General features: G+C 43.0%; 1 protein-coding gene across 1 annotated transcript; it reads right to left on the bottom strand.

Moving 5' to 3' along the window:
- Positions 1-1,415: 1,415 nt before the first annotated feature.
- On the bottom strand, positions 1,416-25,763 carry LOC127429993 (T-box transcription factor TBX1). The gene is made up of 8 exons (XM_051679389.1): positions 25,733-25,763; positions 8,030-8,189; positions 7,388-7,489; positions 6,510-6,681; positions 4,696-4,851; positions 1,981-2,048; positions 1,649-1,773; positions 1,416-1,570 (listed from the first exon to the last, which is right to left on the bottom strand). The coding sequence occupies exons 1-8, from the start codon at positions 25,761-25,763 to the stop codon at positions 1,416-1,418; spliced, it is 969 nt and encodes a 322-aa protein (XP_051535349.1).

Raw genomic sequence — 25,763 nt, 5'->3', positions numbered from 1 at the left:
CTCACCTGCATTTGTAAAGAAGTATACAGTTGTACAGTTATGCTACCTTAGTGTAAGATTTTTTATTTTTATGTCACAAAAACTGTATTCAAATAATGGCTTTTAACATTAATGTTTTCTTGGTTAAGTGTTTATATGGGGGTTCAGGAATGACCAAAAACTAATTTACAAATGCATTCTAGATCATTGATATGTGTTTGTATCAACATGGGAGATAAAATGGAGATTTTGCGTCACATGTTAAAAATGCTTAATGCTTAAAAATGCTTAATAACACTTAGCTATTCAATATTAGTAACCAGTATGAAAATGTACCTTAATGTAAAGTGCACACATGTGAAGCATTTATTAAGGGGTTGCCAACATTAGAAACCCAAGTACATGAAGTTTAGTACGATTTAATGGTCTTTGAGCATGAAGACCTGAAAAGTGTTTTTTGGAGAGAACTTTAGGTAACTAGGACTAGGTAAAACTATTCGTTTGACATCAACATGAAAAGAAAAGTTACAACACAAGTTTAAAACAATAGTTACACAAAGCAGACTGTAGCAAAATGACATAATCCCACCTTTAATCTCACTATAGTAATCTATTATAATATTTAATATGAATAGTGCATTGTATGTTTTTTTGGTTAATTTAAGAATGAACAAGTGTTATTAAGCATTAATTACATATATGTTAAAATGCTCACTATTTGGCCAGAATAGCATGAAAGTCGCCCTTTCTATTCATGTTGTTATAACAGCATATCATGCCTTAGACTGTATTTGCAAATGAGTTATTACTTATTAATGAATCCCTTTATAAAGTCTCAGCCAAGGAAACAATGTAAAGTGTTACACAAATAAATAAATTAATATGCAATAATCAACGCAATACACTTACTGTAATATTAAAATACATTGTAGTCACATGCAGTTAAAAGTTAAACATCTGGACAATTACAGAAACAACTGTGCAACTAATACAGATTTATAACTTATTTAGTAGAACTATCATAAGCTCATATTTAGTAAAAACTTGTATTTATAGTCACCCATCTGGTTTTAGCATTTATTCATCTTTTTTGTTGTACGTACTTATTTACTGTATGTATACTGTAATAAATGTAATGTGCACTGTAAAAAACTGAAAGCATGCTTTTGTTAACATATAAAACTATTTCTGTCTGACTTGACCCTTAAAATAACTTATTTTATGTAATCTAATATAATTAAGTAGATTTAGTCATATTAAGTATTATTTATATTAATATTTTTATTTATTTGTTACAACAAGAAGCACATATTGGTTACCTGACAAAACATTTTAACAGTAGGCTATAAGGGTAATAAACACATTAACTGAAATGAACCATCGATAACTGCACAAGGGTTTTTCTGTTAACCAATCAGACTTCTCTCCGATATGCCCTAGCCGTCCCACTGACAGGGCAACGTGAAGAATACAGGGGTGCTGTAGAAATGATCATGTGACTCCCTGCACTTCCTGTCTGTGCCGTAGTCCATCCCTTCATTATATGACAGCGGAGCTTCATGGAGATTCATGTCATGAGGATTTGAATGCCCTGTAGAAAAGAGTGGAGCAGATTGCTTGAAAAACAGTTTGACATTGACATTAACACTGAAAAAAGGATTTGACTCACAGTTCAGATGCTGTTCATCTCGTATCCTCTGGTCATCACGTACAGTGCCGGTCAGCGATGGTCCCTCAAGCAGATTCCACGGCAAAGGCAGGCGATGACCGTCAGCGGTAGAGTTGTTTGCAGACCTGCTGAATTTTTTTTTTTTTTTTCAAAACATCAGTTCTGCTTTGCCAACAGTTATTAGGGAAAAGACACAAACTTAAACTCTAATTCAGTATCTAAGCCATGTCAAAGACCAGAAAGAATGCATATGTATGTGAGATTATTAGAGGCAGTGAACTGCTTTCATGACTAAAAATGTGTCTTTAACGATATATGCCTTTATTGTTTACCTGTTTTTAGGTTCTGCAGTACGAAATCCTTTTGCAAAAGGGTTGCAGGCTATCTTCAGCTGGGTGATCTGTGATAGGAAAGAAATTACTGTGATATAGATTCACTGCAACACAGACAAATAACGCTGTTAATTAACTACTCTTATCAGTCAATGCATGAAATCAATCAGAGTTGCATAAATCAAATCATGTGAAATATTTATTATGATTTTTATGAAGATTTCACAATGTCTACTCATCGTTAGGTTGATTTAAAGGGATAGTTTACCCACAAACAGGGGCAGACTGGGAACAAAATTCGGCATGTTGCGATGTCAAGTTGTCGACTGGGTGGGGGGGTGTCTGTGGGATAGTGTGGCAATGTGTTTCACTGTCCCCTTCAGATTATTGTGGCCCTGTTTCGCAGCCGGCACACTGGGAAAAGTTTCGGTTCTCGCGAATGGCCAGTTCGCCTCTGCCCAAAAAATACAATTATCTCAACATTCACTCACCCTCATGCCACATCAGTATCTCAGCTCTGTAGGTCCATACAATGGAAGTGAATAGGTGCCAAAATTTGGAAGCTCCTAAATCCGCATAAAGTCTGCATAAAATTAATCCATATGACTCTAGTGGTTAAATCCATGTGTTCAGACACAATATGATAGGTGGGGGTGAGAAACAGATCAATATTTAAGTAATTTTTTTATCATAAATTCTTCTCCCTGCCCAGTAGGGGACGATATGCATTAAGACTGTGAATCAGCAAAAAAAAAAAAAAAAAAAAAGAAGAAACAGAATGCGAAAGTGAAGTGGAGATTGACCGAGCAGAGAGGAGAGTTTATAGTAAAAAAAAAAAAAGGACTTAAATATTGATCTGTTTCTCACCGACACCTACAGTATCATATAGTTTCTGAAGATATGCATTTAACCACAAGAGTCCTCTGGAGTACTTTTATTTTGCCCTTATGTGGATTTTGGAGCTTTTTTTTAGGCACCCATTCACTTGCATTGTATGGACCTACAGAGTTGAGATATTTTTCTAAAAATCTTCATTTGTGTTCTGCAAAAGAAAGAAAGTTATACACATCTGGGATGACATCATGGTGAGTAAATGATGAGAGAATTTTCATTTTTGAGTGAACTATCCCTTTAATGAAGTGGAAAGATATGCATTACTGAGTTTAAGTGTCAAACATGAGTTATGTCCCAAACCGCACACTTCTGCACTATTCTACGTCATTTTGTAGTGTAAGTAGTGTGAGTAGTGTGCTAACACTGAAAATGCAACAAAAAGAAGTGTACTACGAGTCCCCTTATGATGCACTTCTTCAACTGTCTACACGGATTGTGGAATGTTGGACACTTCGTGCACTCAGCGCTCACGGCTTGCTGTATGTAGTGGAAGTTACCTGGCAACAATGCTGGTCTGACAAAACAACTGTAAATAACGGAGATTGTAGCAACTAGCAAAACTTCAGCATAGACAAAAACCTTACAAATGTCAGTTGAATACTTTACCATCACCCCATGCTGCAAGAATATGGACGTTATTTGAGATACAAGTGCTGAACTGAGTTTGGCTAACGTGCTAAAGCTAGTGGCAGCACACCGCATGCATTTGAAACGTCATTTCCGTCAGCTGTTAAACAGCTTCTGTGTAGTAAAAAAAAAGTGAAGTGTTCCATTTGGGACGATACTACACTTTTAAAATTCATACACATAGTGCATATTGTATATTGTAGGTGCAAAGTGTAAAGTGTGTCATTCAGGACACAGCTATGATGTGTTGTTAATTGGTCATAATAATTCTGTATTTACCACAGTACTAGTCAAGTCAAGTCATTTTTATCTGTATATCGCATTTCACAATACACATCATACAGAGAAACTGCAGAATACTAGAATAAAACATGTGAACACATTTGTTGGAGACTGAATTTGTTCTTACACACAATGTTAGATAGCTGATTTTAAATGATAAACAATAAGACAAACAAGCATAAATAAAAACAAATCAATTTGTAGCATGTAGGAATTTAATAAATGCGACTATCATCATCACACTGCAAAAAATCCTTTTCTTACTCAGTATTTTTGTCTTGTTTTCCAATACAAATATCTTAACACCTTTAAAATAACATACATTTACTCGAGAAGCAAAATTACATGAGAAATTAAGTCTTGTTTTAGAGATATCTAACAAAATTTTGTGAGGTTTATGCTTAAAAACAAGAAAAAAAAAATATTTGCCAATGGGGTGAGAAATAATTACATGTCTTCCCGTTGAATTCAGTTTATTTTCCTTATCCCACTGGCAAATCGTTTTTTCTTGTTTTAAACATAAGCCTCACTAATTTTAACTTCGTGTATTATATAATTTTGCATCTCAAAAAAATGTATCTTGTTTTAAGAATGTTTAACGAGTTTACATGTCCATCTCGTCCTTGAAATGGAAATTGTAATGCAGGGTGCGTTTCCCAAAAGCATCGTTAGCCAACTATAGTCGCAAGTTCCATCATTACCAACGATTTGGTGTTTCCTGAAACCGCAGTTCCAACAAACATTTGCAAACAGCAACTTTTTTTTATGCTAAAATATTAGCCTTGATCACTAACCTTAATAATAAAAATGTCATTTAATTTATAAATCTTAATTGTTAGTATTGGGAACGTGTATTAGTTTAAGGCTAAGCTATATTAAGAATAACTGGTTGGTAGTTGGAGTGTTTGGTACCCTGTGGTTCTGGTAAGCTGTGACTGCGATGAAGCGAGTCTCTGGGAAGGTGAATGTGCAGAAGTTGCGGTGAGCGTAACGCTGACTGTTTCTGCTCCGGTCCACCAGCACCACGTGCAGTCGTGGCTGATACCGGTGCATGGAGTTCAGGATCATCTATAGACACAAGCACATATATTTGAATCCCTGCAGTAATGCAGATGTGATATGTACAGGTGCATCTCAATAAATTAGAATGTCGTGGAAAAGTTCATTTATTTCAGTAATTCAACTCAAATTGTGAAACTCGTGTATTAAATAAATTCAATGCACACAGACTGAAGTAGTTTAAGTCTTTGGTTCTTTTAATTGTGATGATTTTGGCTCACATTTAACAAAAACCCACCAATTCACCATCTCAAAAAATTAGAATACATCATAAGACCAATAAAAAAAACATTTTTAGTGAATTGTTGGCCTTCTGGAAAGTATGTTCATTTACTGTATATGTACTCAATACTTGGTAGGGGCTCCTTTTGCTTTAATTACTGCCTCAATTTGGCGTGGCATGGAGGTGATCAGTTTGTGGCACTGCTGAGGTGGTATGGAAGCCGAGGTTTCTTTGACAGTGGCCTTCAGCTCATTTGCATTTTTTGTTCTCTTGTTTCTCATTTTCCTCTTGACAATACCCCATAGATTCTCTATGGGGTTCAGGTCTGGTGAGTTTGCTGGCCAGTCAAGCACACCAACACCATGGTATTTAACCAACTTTTGGTGCTTTTGGCAGTGTGGGCAGGTGCCAAATCCTGCTGGGAAATGAAATCAGCATCTTTTTAAAAAGCTGGTCAGCAGAAGGAAGCATGAAGTGCTCCAAAATTTCTTGGTAAACGGGTGCAGTGACTTTGGTTTTCAAAAAACACAATGGACCAACACCAGCAGATGACATTGCACCCCAAATCATCACAGACTGTGGAAACTTAACACTGGACTTCAAGCAACTTGGGCTATGAGCTTCTCCACCCTTCCTCCAGACTCTAGGACCTTGGTTTCCAAATGAAATACGAAACTTGCTCTCATCTGAAAAGAGGACTTTGGACCACTGGGCAACAGTCCAGTTCTTCTTCTCCTTAGCCCAGGTAAGACGCCTCTGACGTTGTCTGTGGTTCAGGAGTGGCTTAACAAGAGGAATACGACATCTGTAGCCAAATTCCTTGACACGTCTGTGTGTGGTGGCTCTTGATGCCTTGACCCCAGCCTCAGTCCATTCCTTGTGAAGTTCACCCAAATTCTTGAATCGATTTTGCTTGACAACCATAAGGCTGTGGTTCTCTCGGTTGGTTGTGCATCTTTTTCTTCCACACTTTTTCCTTCCACTCAACTTTCTGTTAACATGCTTGGATACAGCACTCTGTGAACAGCCAGCTTCTTTGGCAATGAATGTTTGTGGCTTACCCTCCTTGTGAAGGGTGTCAATGATTGTCTTCTGGACAACTGTCAGATCAGCAGTCTTCCCCATGATTGTGTAGCCTAGTGAACCAAACTGAGAGACCATTTTGAAGGCTCAGGAAACCTTTGCAGGTGTTTTGAGTTGATTAGCTGATTGGCATGTCACCATATTCTAATTTTTTGAGATAGTGAATTGGTGGGTTTTTGTTAAATGTGAGCCAAAATCATCACAATTAAAAGAACAAAAGACTTAAACTACTTCAGTCTGTGTGCACTGAATTTATTTAATAAACGAGTTTCACAATTTTAGTTGAATTACTGAAATAAATGAACTTTTCCACGATATTCTAATTTATTGAGATGCACCTGTATATGTGTGTGTGACTTACATGGCCATTATCATCCAGCAGGTTGTTGGTGAGTTTGAGTCGATCAAACGACACTGTCTGTTTTCCCCACTGAGCCCCCCGTGCAGGTGAATCTGGGTGGAAATGAACTCTTCCTGGAGCAGCTACATCTCCACGACCAGCAACCAGCCAGGAAGAGCTATGGAAAGCATACCTGCAAATAGGAACATCAATAATCTCCAAGATAGCCCCCTTTCAGATCAAAGAGGATCCGTTCCTTTAGGAATTGTGTTTCTAGGAGATATACTTAGTGCTATGTTCATTGCTGGTATGTTGAATGGTCCATTAGAGGGCAGTTACAGTGAGTTATGGAAACTATTGGGTCAAATTAAAATGCATGTGTTATGTTCCTTGTGTGTTGGGGTTCACATATTGAAATATATGGAGTGGTGGACTAAAGCACTGAACTGGTAAGCAAAAGGTTGTTGGTTCAATTCCACAGCCATCACCATTGTGTCCTTGAGCAAGGCACTTAACTCCAGGTTGCTCCAGGGGGATTGTCCCTGTAATAAGGGCACTGTAAGTCGCTTTGGATAAAAGTGTCTGCCAAATGTAAATGTATTAACCCTTAAATGCATAGGTGTTTCCCCAAACATTGTTACATACCTTAGGTCTTTAACTAAGCTGTCAAGCTATTTGACTAAAGGTTAACATTGATGGAAGTAACCACAGAAGTAATGAGAGTCAGTTTTGATTTCATGTTGACTTCCAACATTAAACAATCAATCATTTTTTGGTTTCTCTCTACCCCCCTGTCTCAACATTTCTTAAAAACAAAACAAAACAAAACTGCACATTTACCAGATGTACCCAGATTTGTCTTCGAGCACTGTTTGGAACAATGTTTGAGATTCTGACACCTGTATCGTTTATCATCCACTGGAATGAAGTCCATTAGAAGAACATATTCTGCTGCAGGGTCCATGCCTGAGATGTGCACTTGAAATGTAGGGAACATCCTTCTGTTGGAAAACAAGCAACAATACAGCATCCATGTGCTTAATCGTACTAAAGTGATGACAACATAATGATAACAACATATGCTAATTAGTGCTGTTTGCTAAGGCAAGCATATCTATTATCATTGTTCATACTTAGAGTTAATGATTTGATTCGAACAAACCCCTAACCCTAAGTGTTAAACTAGTTTGAAGAATACTTTAAATCGTGCTGCTTGTTGAGAAGAGATGTGCTATTCCTTTTCTAATGAGACTTTTTCTTTTTTTTTCACCTGGCGGATGATAAAATTGTGAACAAAATCCTGTACACTTACATTGAAGGAAGGACTCGAGCCAAATCTAGAGACTAGAATATCATAGAGACTTAAGGGCAGACTCTTTTCACTTAGGCTAGCAAATAACCACCTAGCAACTGCAAAGCAATGAGCAAACAACTAGCATCATGGCATTGTTTTGCACGAGCAATAACCACTTATCTATTCCTCAGAAAAATATTAAAATCAGAGGTTATAACAGATGTAATGATGTAATAAGTGTCGGAACCTTCCAGCCTTTGTGACGATCATTTCAGTGCCCAGTTGATCAAACTGCTGCCACAGGCTCTGCATCTCCAGCTGAACTCTGACACTGGCAACTTCAGGAGCTTTAGCGCACGTCCGCTCATCATCAGGAGAACAAGGCAGGGCCAAAGAACAACCAGACACTACAGAGAGATGAGCATCAGATCAGATATTCTCATGAGAGACAGGTCATGCTACAATGGCTGCCACCAGTGTTGGGGAAGCTGCTTTGAAACTGTAGCTTCCCACGGTAGCTACAACCTACTTATAACTTAACTTAGTTAAATATAAACTACAGTCAGGCTACTATTTTAAAAAGAACTTATCTACATTACAAGCTACTAACAGAAAGTACGTAGCTAACTACATTGAAGCTATTTAAAGAAGTCAATATTTTTATATTTAAAATATTATATTTAAAATATATAATTAGCGTGACATTTTGACCTGGACAATTTTTTTTTTCCTTACAGATCTTTTTTTTTTTTTTTTTTTTCTTAATCCAATTGGAATAAAATTCCTTGACTTTGTTCACATATGGTATCTTAAAAAAAAATGTTGAGCATTTTCTTCGGTCAAAAATGACCGGCCATTAGAAATGAATGAATTAGACTACAAAATACAGAAATATTAAATGTTCAGGAGTATCCCAATCCTTTAGATGAGCACATACTGTATGTGGATGTGTGTTTGCACCTAAAGTCCTCGGACATGTGCACACACACAACACACACACAAATACAAACACACACACACACACACACACACACACACACACACACACACACACACACACACACACACACACACAACATTTTCATAGTACAGTTCATTACACAGTAGTTTTCATGAAAATTAACCAAAGGTTTACTTCAGTAACCATAATTTAACCATGGTATTTGTAGTAAAACCACAGTAACCCAAGATTTACCATGGTTACTAGAATATTCCGATAGTAAAACCGTGGTTAACTTTCGTAAGTGTTAAACAAATAGGATGATAGCATTAAAATGAACAAAAATGTATATTTAGTATACAAAATAAAAGTAGGAAACAACATTTTTACATAACTAAATCTAAATATAGTGATAAACAGCAACAATTAACTAAATATTGCACTTCAAAAAACAAGGCAAAGTCCCTTTAAGGCTGCATGGGCCTCAAGTGAATCAGTGAGTCATTAATGTGAACTAGTTCATTTCCATGATCTGTCTGAAAGTACTGATTCACTAAAATTAATCAGAGTTCCAAATGCTAAAAATAAGTGAATCGTTTAATGTAACCGGTCTGTTTACATGCACTGTCCGAAAGAACAACCTCACTTAAAAGATTTGTTTTTCCCAGTGCTTCATGAGAGAGAGGATGGTTTAGGTTAGCATGTTTGATTGCTCCCGCGACTCCAATGCTGTGTTCACAATATAATGTGACAAATAGACAAAGGTTTTGTGACTCGTTGGGAAGTGATGCTCGTTACTGGAAAAGCTACAATATTGTGAAATGGTTGAACTACTGTCACACTTCTGAAAAATGTGCACTAGTTAAGTTAGTAGGGTTGCTACTTTTAGTTTACTCCCCAACACTGTTCTGTACATAATGAGTTTTCTTATTTATGGGAGTGACAATCACATTCTACAACCGAATTCACTCCTGAAACATTCGGGTAGTGACAACCACAATTTACAGAACTGTACTTAATTGATAGTGGTAAACTTTATGTGGGCGAGAGAGCATGCTGCTTCTGGCAATGGCATTATATAAAAACATTTATGTCTCTGATTGCAAAAATACATTTGGTCAAAAACGTTAATGTGAAATGGGTTAAACATTTGGCGTCCATTTTTTTTGTTGTTGTTGTTGATGGCTATTGAGACCAAACAGTGTGTGGTTATCAATATTTCAACCATAGAAAAATTTGAAGTGACTCTGTAAGCTGTGCACAAACAGATCGCTAATTTAACAGATTCAGTTTAAATGTGGATGCCACCCCCAAAAATTTACAGTCAGCATATGCCCAATGTACAGCAAATACAGAATTCAGTACAAGTACAAATAGAAGAAGATATGAATATTACCATTCATAATTGTTCTGTGCACAGGAAACCTGGTCCGTTTATCCAGTCACATACACATTCAGGGTCTTCCTAAGTGGTCTGAGTGTGTCTGATTCCATGCAGTTGTTGGTCTGGATAGTGCAGGTCTGGCTTTATATGATCAGAGAGATTCAATATGCAGCTTTTCAACTCCTCATCCATTTCATTCACTCACAACCTATGACCCACAATGTCCATAAACTCTGTACTAAACTCAAGCATTTGTTAATTACATACACATCACCAAACATTATTGAGTGAGAACAGAAGGCTTTCAGTTGCTCTGTGGCAGTAATTGATCGAGCACTTCAGGATCACACCTGCAACACTCAACACACGGCTAATTTGACTTTTACCACCATTGTTCTGCTGCAAAACCTCCTGTGAAGCCCTAGTGCTGATCTTTGACCTGATTCAGGGACGCTCAGAGAAGTCCTCCTCATGTCCACTCTGAACTCTTGAGTTCAGCCTGAAGGTCCTGCCAAGCAGTGAAGATGGATCTGTTAATAACACCCATGCACTGCAGAGAACATATATGGAGCGTTTCTACCATGTTGAATCTTGGGCACATAAATGTCTCAAAGTACTGTTGCAATAGGCTATATTTTATGTAAGCATATAGGCAACATTTGTAACAATACTTAAACAGTAAACATACACAGTTTTAAAAAAGCATGGCAGCCCCTTAGTACACTAGAGCAGAAGGAAAAAAAGCACTGAATTAATTTTATTTGCTGAAACTTCACTTGGTGCAGAACAATATGGAATAATATGAAACAATGCAACAGCCCCCTCTATGCAGCCTGAACTTGTTTAGAATGTTGAATCTTTGTGACAGCTGTGCTGAAAACAATCTAGACGCACCATAAAGAATGAAACAGAGTGCAGATGTCTCAACAGTTTTTTTTTTTTTTTTTTTTTAGATGAATCATGATTATTTTATTCTGTTGACAGACATAGTTTTTTTATGATTCAATTTTTTATTGATTCACCTATTAAACAAAGAAAAGCAAAACATACACAAACAGAATCAATATTTAACCCTCACTATTACCCCCTAAATTCCCCAGTCTTCTGGATGACCCCTCTTCAAAAGCTGCCACCCTGCCCATCTCCGAGCACCACTCCTGAAATGGGGGTGCTCCAGCCGACTTCCATCCCCTTAAAACTATCTGTCTGGCGTTCATAATGCTAGTTAGTTTTTATGTGCTTATTCTCTATATTGATGACCGCCCCATTGCCTAAAATACAGAGTCTGGGGCAAAATAAAATTTGAGTGTCCAATACCTCACACATAAAACTCTGAATCTTCAACCAAAATTCTTGGATCTTAACACACGCCCAAAAGACATGGGTTGTGTCTTTATCTTTTGATTGACATCACCAGCAAGTGGGTGTGTCTTTAAGACCAAGCCTATACAATCTAGAGGGGGTCCAATAGAATCTATGTAAAATCTTGAATTGCATAAGGCACACCCTTGCATCTCTAGATGCAGACTTGATGTTTTTTTAGAATCCTAGTCCACACTCCCTCCTCCAATACCAAGTTTAAATCTTTCTCCCATACTCTCTTGATAGAAGTTAAAGCTCCATCCCCCAGACTAGCAGGGAGTAATACACTGATGCCTCATGACCTTTTCCAAAAGCAGTAATCACCACTCCCAGAGTATCTGCTGCTTTAGGGGGGTGTAAACTTCTCCCAAAAACAGTACAGAGCAGGTGGTGCAGCTGTAAATACTTATAGAACTGGATCAGGGAAATTGGACAGTAACTCTTACACCTGCTTGGATCTTTGTCCTTTTTAAGTATCAGACTGATCCGGGCTTGTGTCATGGTTGGCGGAAGCTTTCCATTCTTTAATGATTCCGTATAAACTTCTACCAAAAGTAGAGCCAGTTCTGTAGCATAAGATCTAAATAGTTCAGCGGCAAAGCCATCTGGCCCCGGAGCCTTGCCTGTAGGCAAGGCCCCAATTACCTCGCCAAGCTCCTCCAAGTTTAACTCAGAATCAAGAGAATTTTTTTGCTCATTCATCAATTTAGGGAGTTCTAATGGTTCCACCAAGTTTCTAATATCTTCATCAGTAGACGAAGATGTGGAACTATAAAGATCAAGACAGAATTCTTTAAAAGCATTATTAATATCAATGGCCAAGTTAAAAATTTCACCACCAGCAGATTTCTTTGAGGGAATGGTAGAAAAAGACTCTCTCTGCTTTATATATCTAGCCAAAAGCTTCCCTGCTTTGTCCCCTGACTCAAAGTATGACTGTCTTGCCCTGAATAGCCAAAGCTCCACCTTCCATGACAAAATAGTATTATATCTGTATTTCAATCAGGTAAATTCTCTGAGGCCATCAGACAACATTCGGCACTTCAGCTCCGCATCGGTTCTTTTAATATTCCCTTCCAACTCCACGAGTTCTCGTGCTTTGGACTTTTTGATGAATGAGGCATACTGTATGATCCGACCCCTAAGAACCGCTTTAAGTGCCTCCCAAGCCGCGCCCACAGAGGATACTGAGGATCAGTTGGCCTCCATATAAACATTGATTTCAGCCTTTAACAATTGTTGGAATTCATGATTTTGCGAAAGGGATACATTAAAGTGCCAACTATATGATTTATTTTTCTCCGTATGTGGCAACACCTCTAAACTCACCAGGGCGTGATCTGAGACTAAGATGTTTCCAATTGAGCAATCCATAACAGATGAAATGAGGGACTTAGATATAAAAAAAAAATCTATTCTAGAATAAATCTTATGGACTGATGAAAAAAATGTGTAGTCCCTGCCAGATGGGTTCAAAAGTCTCCAAATATCTTTAAGACCAAGAATTTTACACATCCTGTGAAGCTTCAATGTTGCTTTAGGGGGCTTACACACTTTTGCTTCACTATGATCAAGGACTAAGTACATCAATAGATTAAAGTCTCCTCCAAATATTATATCATGAAGTGTGCCAGCGGCTTGCAACTTCCCTTCAAGATCTATAAAAAAGCCCTGATCATCAACGTTAGGTGCATAAATATTAGCCAAAATCAACCTTTGCCCCTGAATTTCTGCTAAAACAATAATGACTCTTCCTAATTTATCATTAATCTGTTTGAGACATTTGAATTATAGATGTTTACTTATTAATGTAATGACTCCCCTGCTCTTACTTGAGTCAGCACTAAAGTAAACATGTCCACCCCATATCTTTCCAAATTTTTCAGCTTCTTGCGGTATATATCATATTTCTTACGTTTAAGAAAATAAATAACCTTCCTTCTTTTTATGGGATGCCTAAATCCATTCACATTCCACGTGGAGAGAGACAATCCACTCATATTAACATCTGACATTTTGACATATTAGAAAAAAGAGATTGTGTGTCAAAAATAAAATAAAAAAACCCCATTCCAACATTAGTGCAACAATCAAACCCCGATCTTCCCCCCGAACCAAAAAAACAGAAAAAGAAAAACGTGCGCATTAACCCCGCGCACGACAGCACCAACCGGCGTCCATCCCTCTAAACTCAAACAGTCCATGTACGCCTATGAGAGACCCCACGACAAATTTTCCGTCAGATTGCTCAAGCCCGGTTTTTCTGTACAAATTTTGTGAGACAGAATTACACAACAGAAAATAATCTATAAAACAAACTCTGGCCAATAGGTGATAAATACAAAGACATGTAGATTCATCCACATAACTGTTCCGAAGGTGTGTTCTTCTACAAAACAAACTCAAGCCGCTAGGCGGAACCAGCACAAAAAGAAACAAAAAAGGCACCCAGTTTCGTCGGACAGTTCAGTGAGTCAGGTCCACTCGGCTGTTACATGAGTGCAAAAAAATGCCCTTAACACTCCAATGTTTTGCAAGAAATATTCCACAATACAAACTCCAACCAGCAGGAGGCATAAGCACAAAGAACGTGCAGATTCATCCACAAACTGTCCCAAAGAAGTGTTACTCCACAAAACATACTCCAGCCGCTAGCGGAACCAGCACAAAAAGAAACGTCATGGTTACTGGTGTAACCTCCGTTCCCTGATGGAGGGAACGAGACATTGGTGTCGATGTAGTGACACTAGGGGTCACTCTTGGGAGCCCGAGACACCTCTGGTCTTTGATAAAAGGCCAATGAAAATTGGCGAGTGGTATTTGCATGCCACTCCCCCGAACATACGGGTATAAAAGGAGCTGGTATGCAACCACTCATTCAGGTTTTATGCTGAGGAGCCGATATAAGGTCCGGCCATTTCAGTGGGTAGTTCAGCGTTGTGGCAGGAGGGACCAACGTCTCGTTCCCTCCATCAGGGAACGGAGGTTACACCAGTAACCATGACGTTCCCTATCTGTCACTCACTCGACGTTGGTGTCGATGTAGTGACACTAGGGGTCCCTATACAAAACGCCACAAGGCTGAACTGTGTTACGTGAACTGGCGGTGTGTGGTGGGCAGACTTGCTGTGTGCCTCATAGCCAGCGCACCTGATCGACACGTAACCTCCCCCAACACAGTTATGAGTGTCGAACGGCCCTTTTTGGGGACAAGTCGACTACCCAGAGATAGAGACAGGCTTAACGCAGTCGTGGCCTCTTTCCCCTTCTCTTTTTCCACTCCCTAAAAAAGAAGGGGGATTATCTGACTGGGCCGCCAGGTCTAGTCGGGGGGTGTCCCTCCCAAGGGGAGGACACCGCGGAGACCACACCTCGCCCCAAGAGAGGGGGGGATATTTAAGTGGAAGAATACATCACATGGTCTTTCCAACCATGTGGAGAGCCTTCAAGGTAGATCCTGCCCAATGGGGGAGGAGTTACTACAACATGGAGACTGAGGGGCTCTGCCCAAGGAAGACGCAGTTTGCCAGTAGGGAAACGAACTAGCGGAAGATATAGATCACATGGGGTTAGCCTTACAGGGAACCGCCACATGCGGAGCACCTACCCCAGAACCGGGCTCTTAGCGCGTGTACTGGGCCGGCAGCGAGTCTCTCCGAAAACTCGACTGCCACAGGGCTCGGAGGAAGTCAACCAGGGAACAACTTTTGTGAACACTACTGGGAAATAACAGCGCACATCTTCAGCTCAAAAGGAGGTGGAAGGCGCTATGTGCAAGCGATACACCCGGCCGGCTATCCCGGGCTTATCCGCTTGTGTTGCGTGCCACTACCTGGGACGAAACCGGTTCCACCCGGAGGTTGTAGAACCTTGCAAAGGTGTTGGGTGTTGCCCAGCCCGCTGCTCTGCAATGTCTGTTAGAGAGGCACCTCTGGCCAGGGCCCAAGAAGCCGCTACACCACGGGTAGAATGGGCTCGTAGCCCTACCGGGGGCGGCATGTTTTGGGCGAGACATGCCATAGTTATGGCGTCAATGAGCCAGTGGGTGATCCTCTGCTTGGAGACAGCGCTTCCTTTCCGCTGTGCACCAAAGCAGACAAAGAGCTGCTCAGAGATTCTAAAGCTCTGCGTGCGATCCAAATAGATGCGTAAAGCGTGCACCGGACACAGCAACTACAGGGCTGGGTCTGCCTCCTCCTGGGGCAGCGCTTGCAGGTTCACCACCTGGTCCCTAAAAGGAGTGGTGGGAACCTTGGGCACATAGTCCGGCCGGGGGTCTCAAGATCACGTGAGAATAGCCCGGACCGAACTCCAGGCACGTTTCGCTGACAGAGAACGCTTGCAGGTCACCTACCCTCTTGATGGAAGTGAGCGCAGTCAGGAGGGCAGTCTTCAAGGAGAGTGCCTTAAGCCCGGCTGACTGCAAAACTCAAAGGGGGCTCCCTGTAGACCCTGAAAAACTACAGAGGTCCGATGAGGGAACAAGGCGTGGCCTGGAGGGATTCAGCCTCCTGGCGCCTCTTAGGAACCTGATGATCAGATCATGCTTCCCTAAGGACTTACCGTCGACTGCGTCATGGTGTGCTGCTATGGCAGCAACGTACACCTTCAAGGTGGAAGGGGACAGCCTCCCTTCCAACCTCTCTTGCAGGAAGGAAAGCACTGATCTGACTGCGCACCTCTGGGGGTCTTCCTGATGGGAAGAACACCACTTAGCGAACAGACACCACTTAAAGGCATACAGGCGCCTCGTAGAGGGAGCCCTAGCCTGAGTGAACGTGTCTACCACCACAGGTGGGAGACAGCTTAGGTCTTCCGCGTCCCGTCCAGGGGCCAGACATGAAGATTCCAGAGGTCTGGGCGCGGGTGCCGGATGGTGCCCCTTCCCTGAGAAAGAAGGGCCTTCCGCAGGGGAATTTGCCTGAGGGGAGCTGTCACGAGGAGCGTGAGGTCCGAGCACCACGTCTGGGCGGGCCAGTAGGGTGCTTACCAGGACGACCTTCTCCTCGTCCTCCCTGACCTTGCACAGGGTCTGTGCGAGCAGGCTCACTGGGGAAAACGCATATTTGCGAATGCCAGGGGACCAGCTGTGTGCCAGCACGTCTATGCCGAGGAAGGCCTCGGTGAGGGCGTACCAGAGCGGGCAGTGGGAGGATTCTTGGGAGGTGAACAGGTGCACCTGTGCCTGACTGAATCGACTCCAAATCAGCTGGACCACCTGAAGGTGGAGTCTCCACTCTCCCTTGAGGATAACCTGTTGTTACGGCACGTCCACCGGAGTGTTGAGGTTGCCCGGGATGTGAGTGGATGCAGCAACTTGGTGCTGCTAACTCCGTTGGAGGAGACGGCGGGCGAGTTATGACATACAGCGGGAGCGCAGACCGCCTTGGCGGTTGACATATGCTACCGCTGCCGTGCTGTCTGTCCGAACTAGCACGTGCTTGCCCTGGATCAACGGCCGGAACCTCCGCAGGGTGAGCAGAATTGCCAGTAACTCGAGGCAGTTGATGTGCCAACGCAGCCGCGGACCCATCTAGAGGCCGGCGGCTGCGTGCCCGTTGCCAACAGCACCCCAGCCCATTTCAGAGGCATCTGTCGTGACCACGACGTGCCTGGAGACCAGTTCTAGCGGGAACACCTGCTCGTGGAAACGAGAGGTCGGTCCAAGGGCTGAAAAGACGGTGACAGACCGACGTAATGGCCACGCGTCCCGTGTCCCGTGGCGCCATGCCCATCTCGGGACTCGAGTCTGGAGCCAGTGCTGAAGCGGCCTCATATGCATCAACCCGAGCGGGGTGGCCACCACTGAGGATGCCATATGCCCCAGGAGCCTCTGAAAATGTTTCAGTGGAACCGCTGTTTTCTGTTTGAACGCCTTCAAACAGGCCAGCACCGACTGGGCGCGCTCGTTCGTAAGGTACGCCGTCAAGGAGACTGAGTCCAACTCCAAACCGAGAAAAGAGATGCTCTGAACCGGGAGGAGCTTGCTCTTTTCCCAGCTGACCCGAAGCCCTAGTCGGCTGAGGTGTGAGAGCACCAGGTCCCTGTGTGCGCATAACCCGTCTCGAGAGTGAGCTAGGATTAACCAGTCGTCGAGATAGTTGAGAATGCGAATGCCCACCTCCCTTAACGGGGCAAGGGCAGCCTCTGCAATCTTCGTAAAGATGCGAGGAGACAGGGACAGGCCGAAAGGGAGGACTTGTACCGATACGCCTGACCCTCGAACGCGAACCGCAGGAAGGGTCTGTGTCGAGGAAGGATCGAGACGTGAAAGTACGCATCCTTTGGGTCTACCGCCGCGAACCAATCTTGATGCCGGACGCTCGCTAGAATGCGTCTTTGCGTCAGCATCTTGAACGGGAGTCTGTGTGAGGCCCGGTTCAGTACTCGCAGGTCCAAGATTGGCCGCAACCCACCGCCTTTTTTCGGTACAATGAAGTAGGGGCTGTAAAACCCCTTCTTCATCTCGACTGGAGGAACAGGTTCTATCACGTCCTTCCGTAGGAGGGTAGCGATCTCTGCGCAAGGTAGCAGCGTTTCCGTCTTTCACCAAGGTGAAGTGGACACCGCTGGACCTGGGCGGATGTCCAGCGAAGTGAATCGTGCAGCCGAGTCGGACGGTCCGGACCAGCCCTCGTGACGGACTGGAAAGCGCAAGCCATGCGTCCGAGTTCCGCGCAAGGGGGACCAAAGGGACAAAGTCATCGGATGTACCGGTGGGTGGGGCCTCGCGGCGGGGCGGAGCTTGAGGTGCCACACCACATCGTGGCCGTGCTGAGTCCGAGGACATCGAAGCACTTACCTGGCTCCTTGTGACCACCCCCGGAACAGCCTGGGACGGGGGAGGAAGAGGCCTGTCCTCATGACCCGTGGAGACTGTCACATCGGGGGCGGATTTGTGCCACAGCTGGGCGCTCAGGGCGGGAGACCGCCGCTGGAGCGCCAACCTGCCAAATGGAGTAGTGGATGGTGGTTGTGATGCCAGCCGTACACACCGAATATGTGACCCAGGGAACAAGGAAACCACTCTTGCGGAGCTCTTGAGTACTGCAGCCACTTGGGCATGCAGCGCAATTAAATGCAAAAGGTAACAAAAAGAAGATCTGCTTACCAGCTCAAGAGCAGCGGGTTTCGTTGTCCCTGGGTCGCCCGTCTCAGGGGCGCTTCGAAGACCTCCGTGGGTTCTTCGGTGCCGGCTGTGAGACGGGTGGCGTCGGCTTCCTGCGGTGGGCTCCACGCTGGGGCCGGGCCGGAGGGGCGGGCTGTGGCGGAGCCGGTGCAGTCACCGCAGGGGGACGCCCTCGGCGATGAGTAGATGGGGTGCGGGATCTTGAGCCACGCCGGGGCAGGACAAGCCGGCTAGCATCCATCTACTGCTCTACCATCGAGAACTGCTGGGCAAAGTCCTCAACGGTGTCGCCGAATAGGCCCGCCTGGGAAATGGGGGCAACAAGGAATCGTGTCCTGTCGGCCTCATCTCGACCAGGTTGAGCCAAAGGTGGTGCTCCTGGACCACTAGTGTGGCCATCGTCCGCCCGAGAGACCGCACCGTGACCTCCGTCGCTCGGAGAGCGAGGTCGGTCGCCGGGCGCAGTTCCTGCATCAATCCCAGGGCGGAACTACCCTCGTGCAGTTCCTTTAGCGCCTTGGCGGACTTGCAGGAGAGCCATGGCGTGCAGGGCGGAGGCGGCTTGTCCAGCAGCGCCATAGGCTTTGACCGTCAGAGACGACGTAAACCTACAGGCCTTGGACGGGGGCTTTGGGCACCCGCGCCAGGTGGCGGCGCTCTGCGGGCATAGGTGCACCGCGAGCGCCTTTATCCACCGGGGGACTGCCAAATAACCCTTGGCCGCCCCACCATCGAGGGTAGTGAGAGCAGGGAAGCTGAAAAGATCGGGACCGGGCAGTAAAAGGTGCCTCCCGCGACCTTGTCAGCTCTTCATGCACTTCCGGGAAGAAAGGAACGGGGCGGGGCGTGGCTTTGAGCGGCGCCGCGAGCCCAGGAACCAATCACAGAGCCGCGAGGGTTCAGGGAAGAGCGGTGAAATCCACTCTAACCGACGCTCGCGGCTGTCCGGGAAAGCATGTCGTCATCTCCGCGTCAGCCTGTGACTGGGCGATCGACCCCGAAGGGAGGAGCCCAGCTGAGGCTTCCGACTGGACGAGCCCGCTCTCCGATGCTGCGCTCGAGAGCTCATCACTTTCGCGGGCTCCGAATAAGAGGTCGAACTCGCTGTGAGACGAGCCGGCGGACTCACCCGGAAGCCCGATCGGGGCAGACGAGCGTGCTGGGGAATGGGAGGTCCGCGGGGGATACCCGGCGGAGGCGTTCCCATTGGGGTCCCCAAATCGCCCCCAGTGCTAGCCGCGCTGGCCTCAAACCCGTGGGTAAAAGGACTGAGGCGGGAGCCTCTGGGGTGGCTCGCTTCCTTACGAAGGCGAGCCGCGACCGCAACGTTGCCATGGACACATTCTCACAATGAGAATGTGACCATCCACGAACGCTGTCTCCGCGTGAGCAGTGCCCAGACATGAAAGACAGTGATCGTGACCGTTAGAAGGCGAGAGATAACGAGCACAACCAGGAATAACACACAATCGGAAAAGCATCTTTAAAAAGACGCGTCTTTAAAAAGACGTTCCGTGTGTGCGCTCTTTTAGAGAAATATATACTCTTTTAGAGGGAAACAATGCTCTTTCAGAAAATATACTCTCTAGTTTTTCTGCCGAAGCGCCCAGGGGCGTTCTCTGCAGTGCACCAGTGCAGAGGAGGGAGAAGCCGCTGAAATGCGCCATCAGATCCAGCAGGTGAATGAACAGTAGTATTCAGCTCAATGAGCATGACCGTTCGGCTCCGAAGAGAAAATCTGAATGAGTGGTTGCATACCAGCTCCTTTTATACCCGTATGTTCGGGGGAGTGGCATGCAAATACCACTCGCCAATTTTCATTGGCCTTTTATCAAAGACCAGAGGTGTCTCGGGCTCCCAAGAGTGACCCCTAGTGTCACTACATCGACACCAACGTCGAGTGAGTGACAGATAGGGAACAAGGAAGGCGCTTAGTTCCTCGGACAGTCAAGTGAACATTCAGTGAGTCTCTTGTCAAATTCACAAGTTCTGGGGACAAGAAAATGCTGTGGTTCTTCCAAGAAAGCCTTCTTTTACTCCTCCCCTCGCATAACACAAGATTTTTATCAGATGATCTCAGAAATTTGGCCAGAATTGATCGAGGCCTGTCTCCCTCAGCGGATCTCCGAGCCAGAACTCTGTAAGCTTGCTCGATTTCCAGCTTATGGCCTGTTATGTCAAGCAGACTCGGGAAGAGCTCATCTAGGAATTTCACCATATCTCAGCCTTCTTCGATCTCAGGAATTCCAACAATTCTGATGTTGTTTCGCTACGATTCTCTAAGTCTTACAACTTTTCCCAAACACATTCCAAGTCTGTCTTGGTCGCTAGCAGGTTAGCAGATAATTCTCTCTCCGATGACTCCAGATAATTGATCCGTTTCTCACCGTCCAACACTCTTGTAACCAACTCAGTGAATTTCATCTCCATGGCAGTGATCGATCGACGTATTACAGCAAGATCCTCCAAGTCAGCAACGACCTTCGCCAGCACTGCTGACATGCTCGACAGTTGATGCTGACTCTCTCCCGCCGCACCTTCCAAACTGAGTCCCTGGTCTGCGGCCCTGTCTGGGGTATCAGCTTGAGCACGTAAGTGTCTTTTAATGTCTCCAGAGCCCGAGGATTTTGAATTCTTTGACATATTGTCTTCATAGAACAGTTATGGAACAGGGTGTATAGAATCTCAACAGTTTATGACACAAAAAGTATTAAAAATTAGCAACGTGCGCAGAGCTCGCCATTCACACGTCCGACCCTTGCATGGGGCCACGCGACCCCCTCAACATGCGTTTTTGACAATTTGAAGTTCTTTTTAACTTGACCTGGTTTTAAAAATATGCCAGTCCAGCGCGAGACACTGAAGAAAAAGCGAGATGTGGTGCAAATTTCAAAGACATTTGTCCAGCATATGTTTTAACAATGGGAAAACAGAACAGTCATGTGCAAAAACACGTTCGGTGTGAATGGCCCCTAACTTGTCCATTCGTGCGTGTCTTTCGCGTGTGCGAAACAAGTTTGATAAGCCTGTTTCTTTTTTCATTAAAGACAAACCTGAACCCGACCCCAACCCGAAGTCCTACTTGAAAAACGGGTTGGGTTCTCGAGTCCCGTCGGGCCCGGGTCAGGTTGCAGACCTCAAATACACCTTAGCCAAATACATTTAAACTCAGTTTTTCACAAGTCCTGACTTTTAATCGTAGAAAATATTCCCTGTCTTAGGTCAGTTAGGATCACTACTTTATTTTAAGAATGTGAAATGTCAGGATAATTGAGAGATGGAGAGAATGATTTATTTCAGCTTTTATTTCTTTCATCATATTCCCAGTGGGTAAGAAGTTTACATACACTTTGTTAGTATTTCATAACATTGCATTTAAATTGTTTAACTTGGGTCAAAAATTTCGGGTAGTCTTCTACAAGCTTCTCACAATATGTTGCTGGAATTTTGGCCCATTCCTCCAGACAGAACTGGTGTAACTGAGTCAGATTTGTAGGCCTCCTTGCTCGGACACGCTTTTTCAGTTCTGCCCACAAATTTTCTATCAGATTGAGGTCAGAGCTTTGTGATGGCCACTCCAATACCTTGACTTTGTTGTCCTTAAGCCATTTTGCCACAACTTTGGGGGTATGCTTTGGGTCATTGTACATTTGGAAGACCCATTTGCGACCGGGCGTTAACTTCATGGCCGATGTCTTGAGATGTTTCTTCAATATACAGTGGATAAAAAAAGTCTACACACCCCTGTTAAAACAGATTTTTTGATGTAAAAAATTAAACAAAGATAAATCATATCAGAAGTTTTGCACTTTTAATGTAAAAATTACAACCTATGCAATGCCACTGAAAACCAAAGTGACACATTTCAGAGAAACAAAATAAAAAAAAATAAAAAATTTACCTTATTTTATTCTTAAAATAGAATAACCTAACTGCATAAGTGTGCACATCCCTGAACTAATACTTAGTTGAAGCACCCTTTGATTTTATTACAGCACTCAGTCTCTTTGGATAAGAGTCTGTTAGCTTGGCACATATTGACTTGGGAATATTTTCCCACTCTTCTTTGCAAAAATGTTCCAGATCTGTCAAATTGCGATGGCATCTCCTGTGTACAGGCCTCTTCAGGTCCCCCCACAGATTTTCTATAGGATTCAGGTCCGGGCTCTGGCTGGGCCATTCCAAAATATTAATCTTTTTTTTGCTGAAGCCATTCTTTTGTTGATTTGGATGTGTGCTTTGGATCATTGTCACGCTGAAAGATTTTCAGCTTTCAAGCAGACGCCAGAAGGTTCTGTGCCAAAATTGACTGGTACTTGGAGCTATTCATGATTCCCTCCACCTTCACTAAAGCCCCAGTTCCAGCTGAAGATAAGCAGCCACCACCATGCTTCACCGTGGTGTGGTGTTCTTTTGTTGATGTGCTGTGTTGTCATACTTTTTACAGTTTTGGGCAAAAAGTTCAATCTTTGTCTCATCAGACCATAACACATTTTCCCTCATAGTTTTGGGAGACTAAATATAGGTTTTTGCTGGGCTTGGATGTTATTTTTCATTAGAAAAGGCTCGGACTTGCCACCCTGCCCCATAGCCCAGACAGATGAAGAATACGGGAGATAGTTGTCACATGTAGGGAGCAACCAGTACTTGCCAGAAAGAGCTGCAGCTCCTTTAATGTTGCTGTAGGCCTCTTGACAGCCTCCCTGACCAGTTTTCTCTTTGTCTTCTTATCAATTTTGGAGGGACGTCCTGTTCTTGATAATGTCACTGTTGTGTCATACTTTCTCCACTTGTTGATGACTGTCTTCACTGTGTTTCATGGTATATCTAATGCCTTGGAATTTTTTTTTTAGCACTCACCTGAGGGATACCTTTCAACAATGAGATCCTGTTGATGCTTTGTAAGCTCTTTGTGGCCCATGGCTCTTGTAGTAGCATGCAACCAAGATGTCAGAAAAATCCTACAAGAACAGCTGAGATTTATTTGGAGATAATCAGAGTCACTTCAGGTAAAGACAGGTGTGTACTATTTCACATGAGCTTGATTCTGAACACAGCCACATACCCAATTATAAAAGGGTGTGCACACTTATGCAGTTAAGTTATTCTAAGTTTGTTTTTTGTTTTGTTTTTCTCTCTGAAATGTGTAATTTTGGTTTTCAGTGGCATTGCATAGGTTGTAATTTTTACATTAAAGGTACAAAAAGTTTGTTATGATTTATCTTTGTTTTATTTTTTACATCACAAAAACCTTGTGTGTACACTTTTTATATCCACTGTATCCACATAAATTTCCTTCCTCATGATGCTATATATTTTGTGAAGTGCACCAGTTCCTCCTTCAGCAAAGCACCCCCACAACATGATGCTGCCACCCCCATGCTTCAGGGTTGGGAGGGTGTTCTTTGGCTTGCAAGCCTCACCCTTTTACCTCCAAACATAGTGATAGTCATTATGGCCAAAAAGTTCCATTTTTATTTAATCAGACAAGAGGAAATTTCTCCAAAAAGTAAGATCTTTGTCCCCATGTGCACTTGCAAAGTGTAGTCTGGCTTTTTTATGGTAGTTTTGGAGCATTGGCTTCTTCCTGGCTAAGCAGCCTTTCAGGTTATGTCAATATAGGACTTGTTTTACTGTGGACATTTTTACTTGTCTACCTGCTTCCTCCAGCATCTTCACAAGGTCCTTTGCTGTTGTTTGGGGATTGATTCGCACTTTTCACACCAAGCTACGTTCATCTCTAGGAGACAGAATGCGTCTCCTTCCTGAGCGGTATGATGGCTGCATGGTCCCATGGTGTTTATACTTGCATACTACTGTTTTTACAGATGAATGTGGTAACTTAAGGCTTTTGGAAATTGCGCCTAAGGATGAACCAAATGTGTTTTTCTGAGGTCTTGGCTGATTTCTTTAGATTTTCCCATGATGCCAAGCAAAGAGGCACTGAGGTTGAAGGTTGGCCTTAAAATTCATCCACAGGTACACCTCCAGTTAACTCCAATTTGCCAATTAGCCTATCAGAAGCTAATTGACAAATTGCCTAAAGGCTTGACATAATTTTCTGGAATTTTCCAAGCTGCTTAAAGGCACAGTTAACTTAGTGAATGTAAACTTCTGACCCACTGGAATTGTGATGTAGTCAATTAAAAGTGAAACAATATGTCTGTAAACAATTGTTGGAAAAATTACTCGTGTAATGCACAAAGTAGATGTCCTAAACGACTTGACAAAACTATAGTTTGCTAATATGAAATCTGTGGAGTGGTTAAAAAATGAGTTTTTATGAGTTTATGTAAACTTCTGAATGTATATACAGTTGTGCTCAAAAGTTTGCATACCTTTTGATCAGGGCCATTTAGTGATTTCTGTTATCATTATGATTTAAAAAGGAGCCAAACAACTATATGATAATAAATGGCTTCACATGATCACTATACTTAAATAAAAGACAGTTTTTTTTTGCATGATCAGTCATATTTTCAAAACCAATGCCAAAATTTCACAATTTCTGCCAGGGTATGCAAACTTTTAAGCACAACTATATATATATATATATATATATATATTCAGGGTTTATAACTATTCAGATTGACAAAAACCTGAAATATATATATTGTATTTCTAAGTACTGTATATAGTCATGAATGTATAGTTCTAAATCAGAATATTTAATTGTAAATCCGAATATATTGTTATAAATGTAAATTTTTAAATCTGAGAATATATATAAATGAATAAATAATTAATTAATACAATTAGTAAATAAATAAATGTTAGTCTAATGAATCTGCCATCTTGTGAATCATTCTCTGTCTTGAGCTGAAAGCATCACATCGTTTTGGTCCATTACTTGTGTAATCATAGCAGCCCAAGCTAGTGTTTTTTTCAAGGCATTTTCAAGACTTTAAATTAGTTTTTTCTTTCATCACCCATAATAAAGGCTGAAGTCCTTTTTTATTTCACAAATAACTTTAAATAATTTTTGTCATTTCTTGAATGTTAATGACAAGAACAGCTCTGAAAACAGATGAACAAGTTTAACTTGTCAATAAGACATAACCTGAACAGCAAAGCGCTGTGTTTTTCATTGATATCTTCAGCTAAATATTATGGTTTGGTGTTGACACAGTCTTACCCCTGGGCATTAATATGGGCACCTCATTCAT

This window comes from Myxocyprinus asiaticus, chromosome 39 (genome assembly GCF_019703515.2).
Source record: "Myxocyprinus asiaticus isolate MX2 ecotype Aquarium Trade chromosome 39, UBuf_Myxa_2, whole genome shotgun sequence".
Taxonomy (NCBI): domain Eukaryota; kingdom Metazoa; phylum Chordata; class Actinopteri; order Cypriniformes; family Catostomidae; genus Myxocyprinus; species Myxocyprinus asiaticus.
This window is presented reverse-complemented; position numbering and strand designations above follow the sequence as displayed.

Excerpts from the sequence above, each read along its gene's own strand:
- LOC127429993 (XM_051679389.1), bottom strand. The coding sequence starts at position 25,763 with ATGAATGAGGTGCCCATATTAATGCCCAGGG. Across the intron at positions 8,190-25,732 it reads GCCCATATTAATGCCCAGGG|TGTCTGGTTGTTCTTTGGCC; the intron begins GTAAGACTGTGT and ends ATCTCTCTGTAG. Across the intron at positions 6,682-7,387 it reads GTGGATGATAAACGATACAG|GTATGCTTTCCATAGCTCTT; the intron begins GTGTCAGAATCT and ends TCCTATTTGCAG.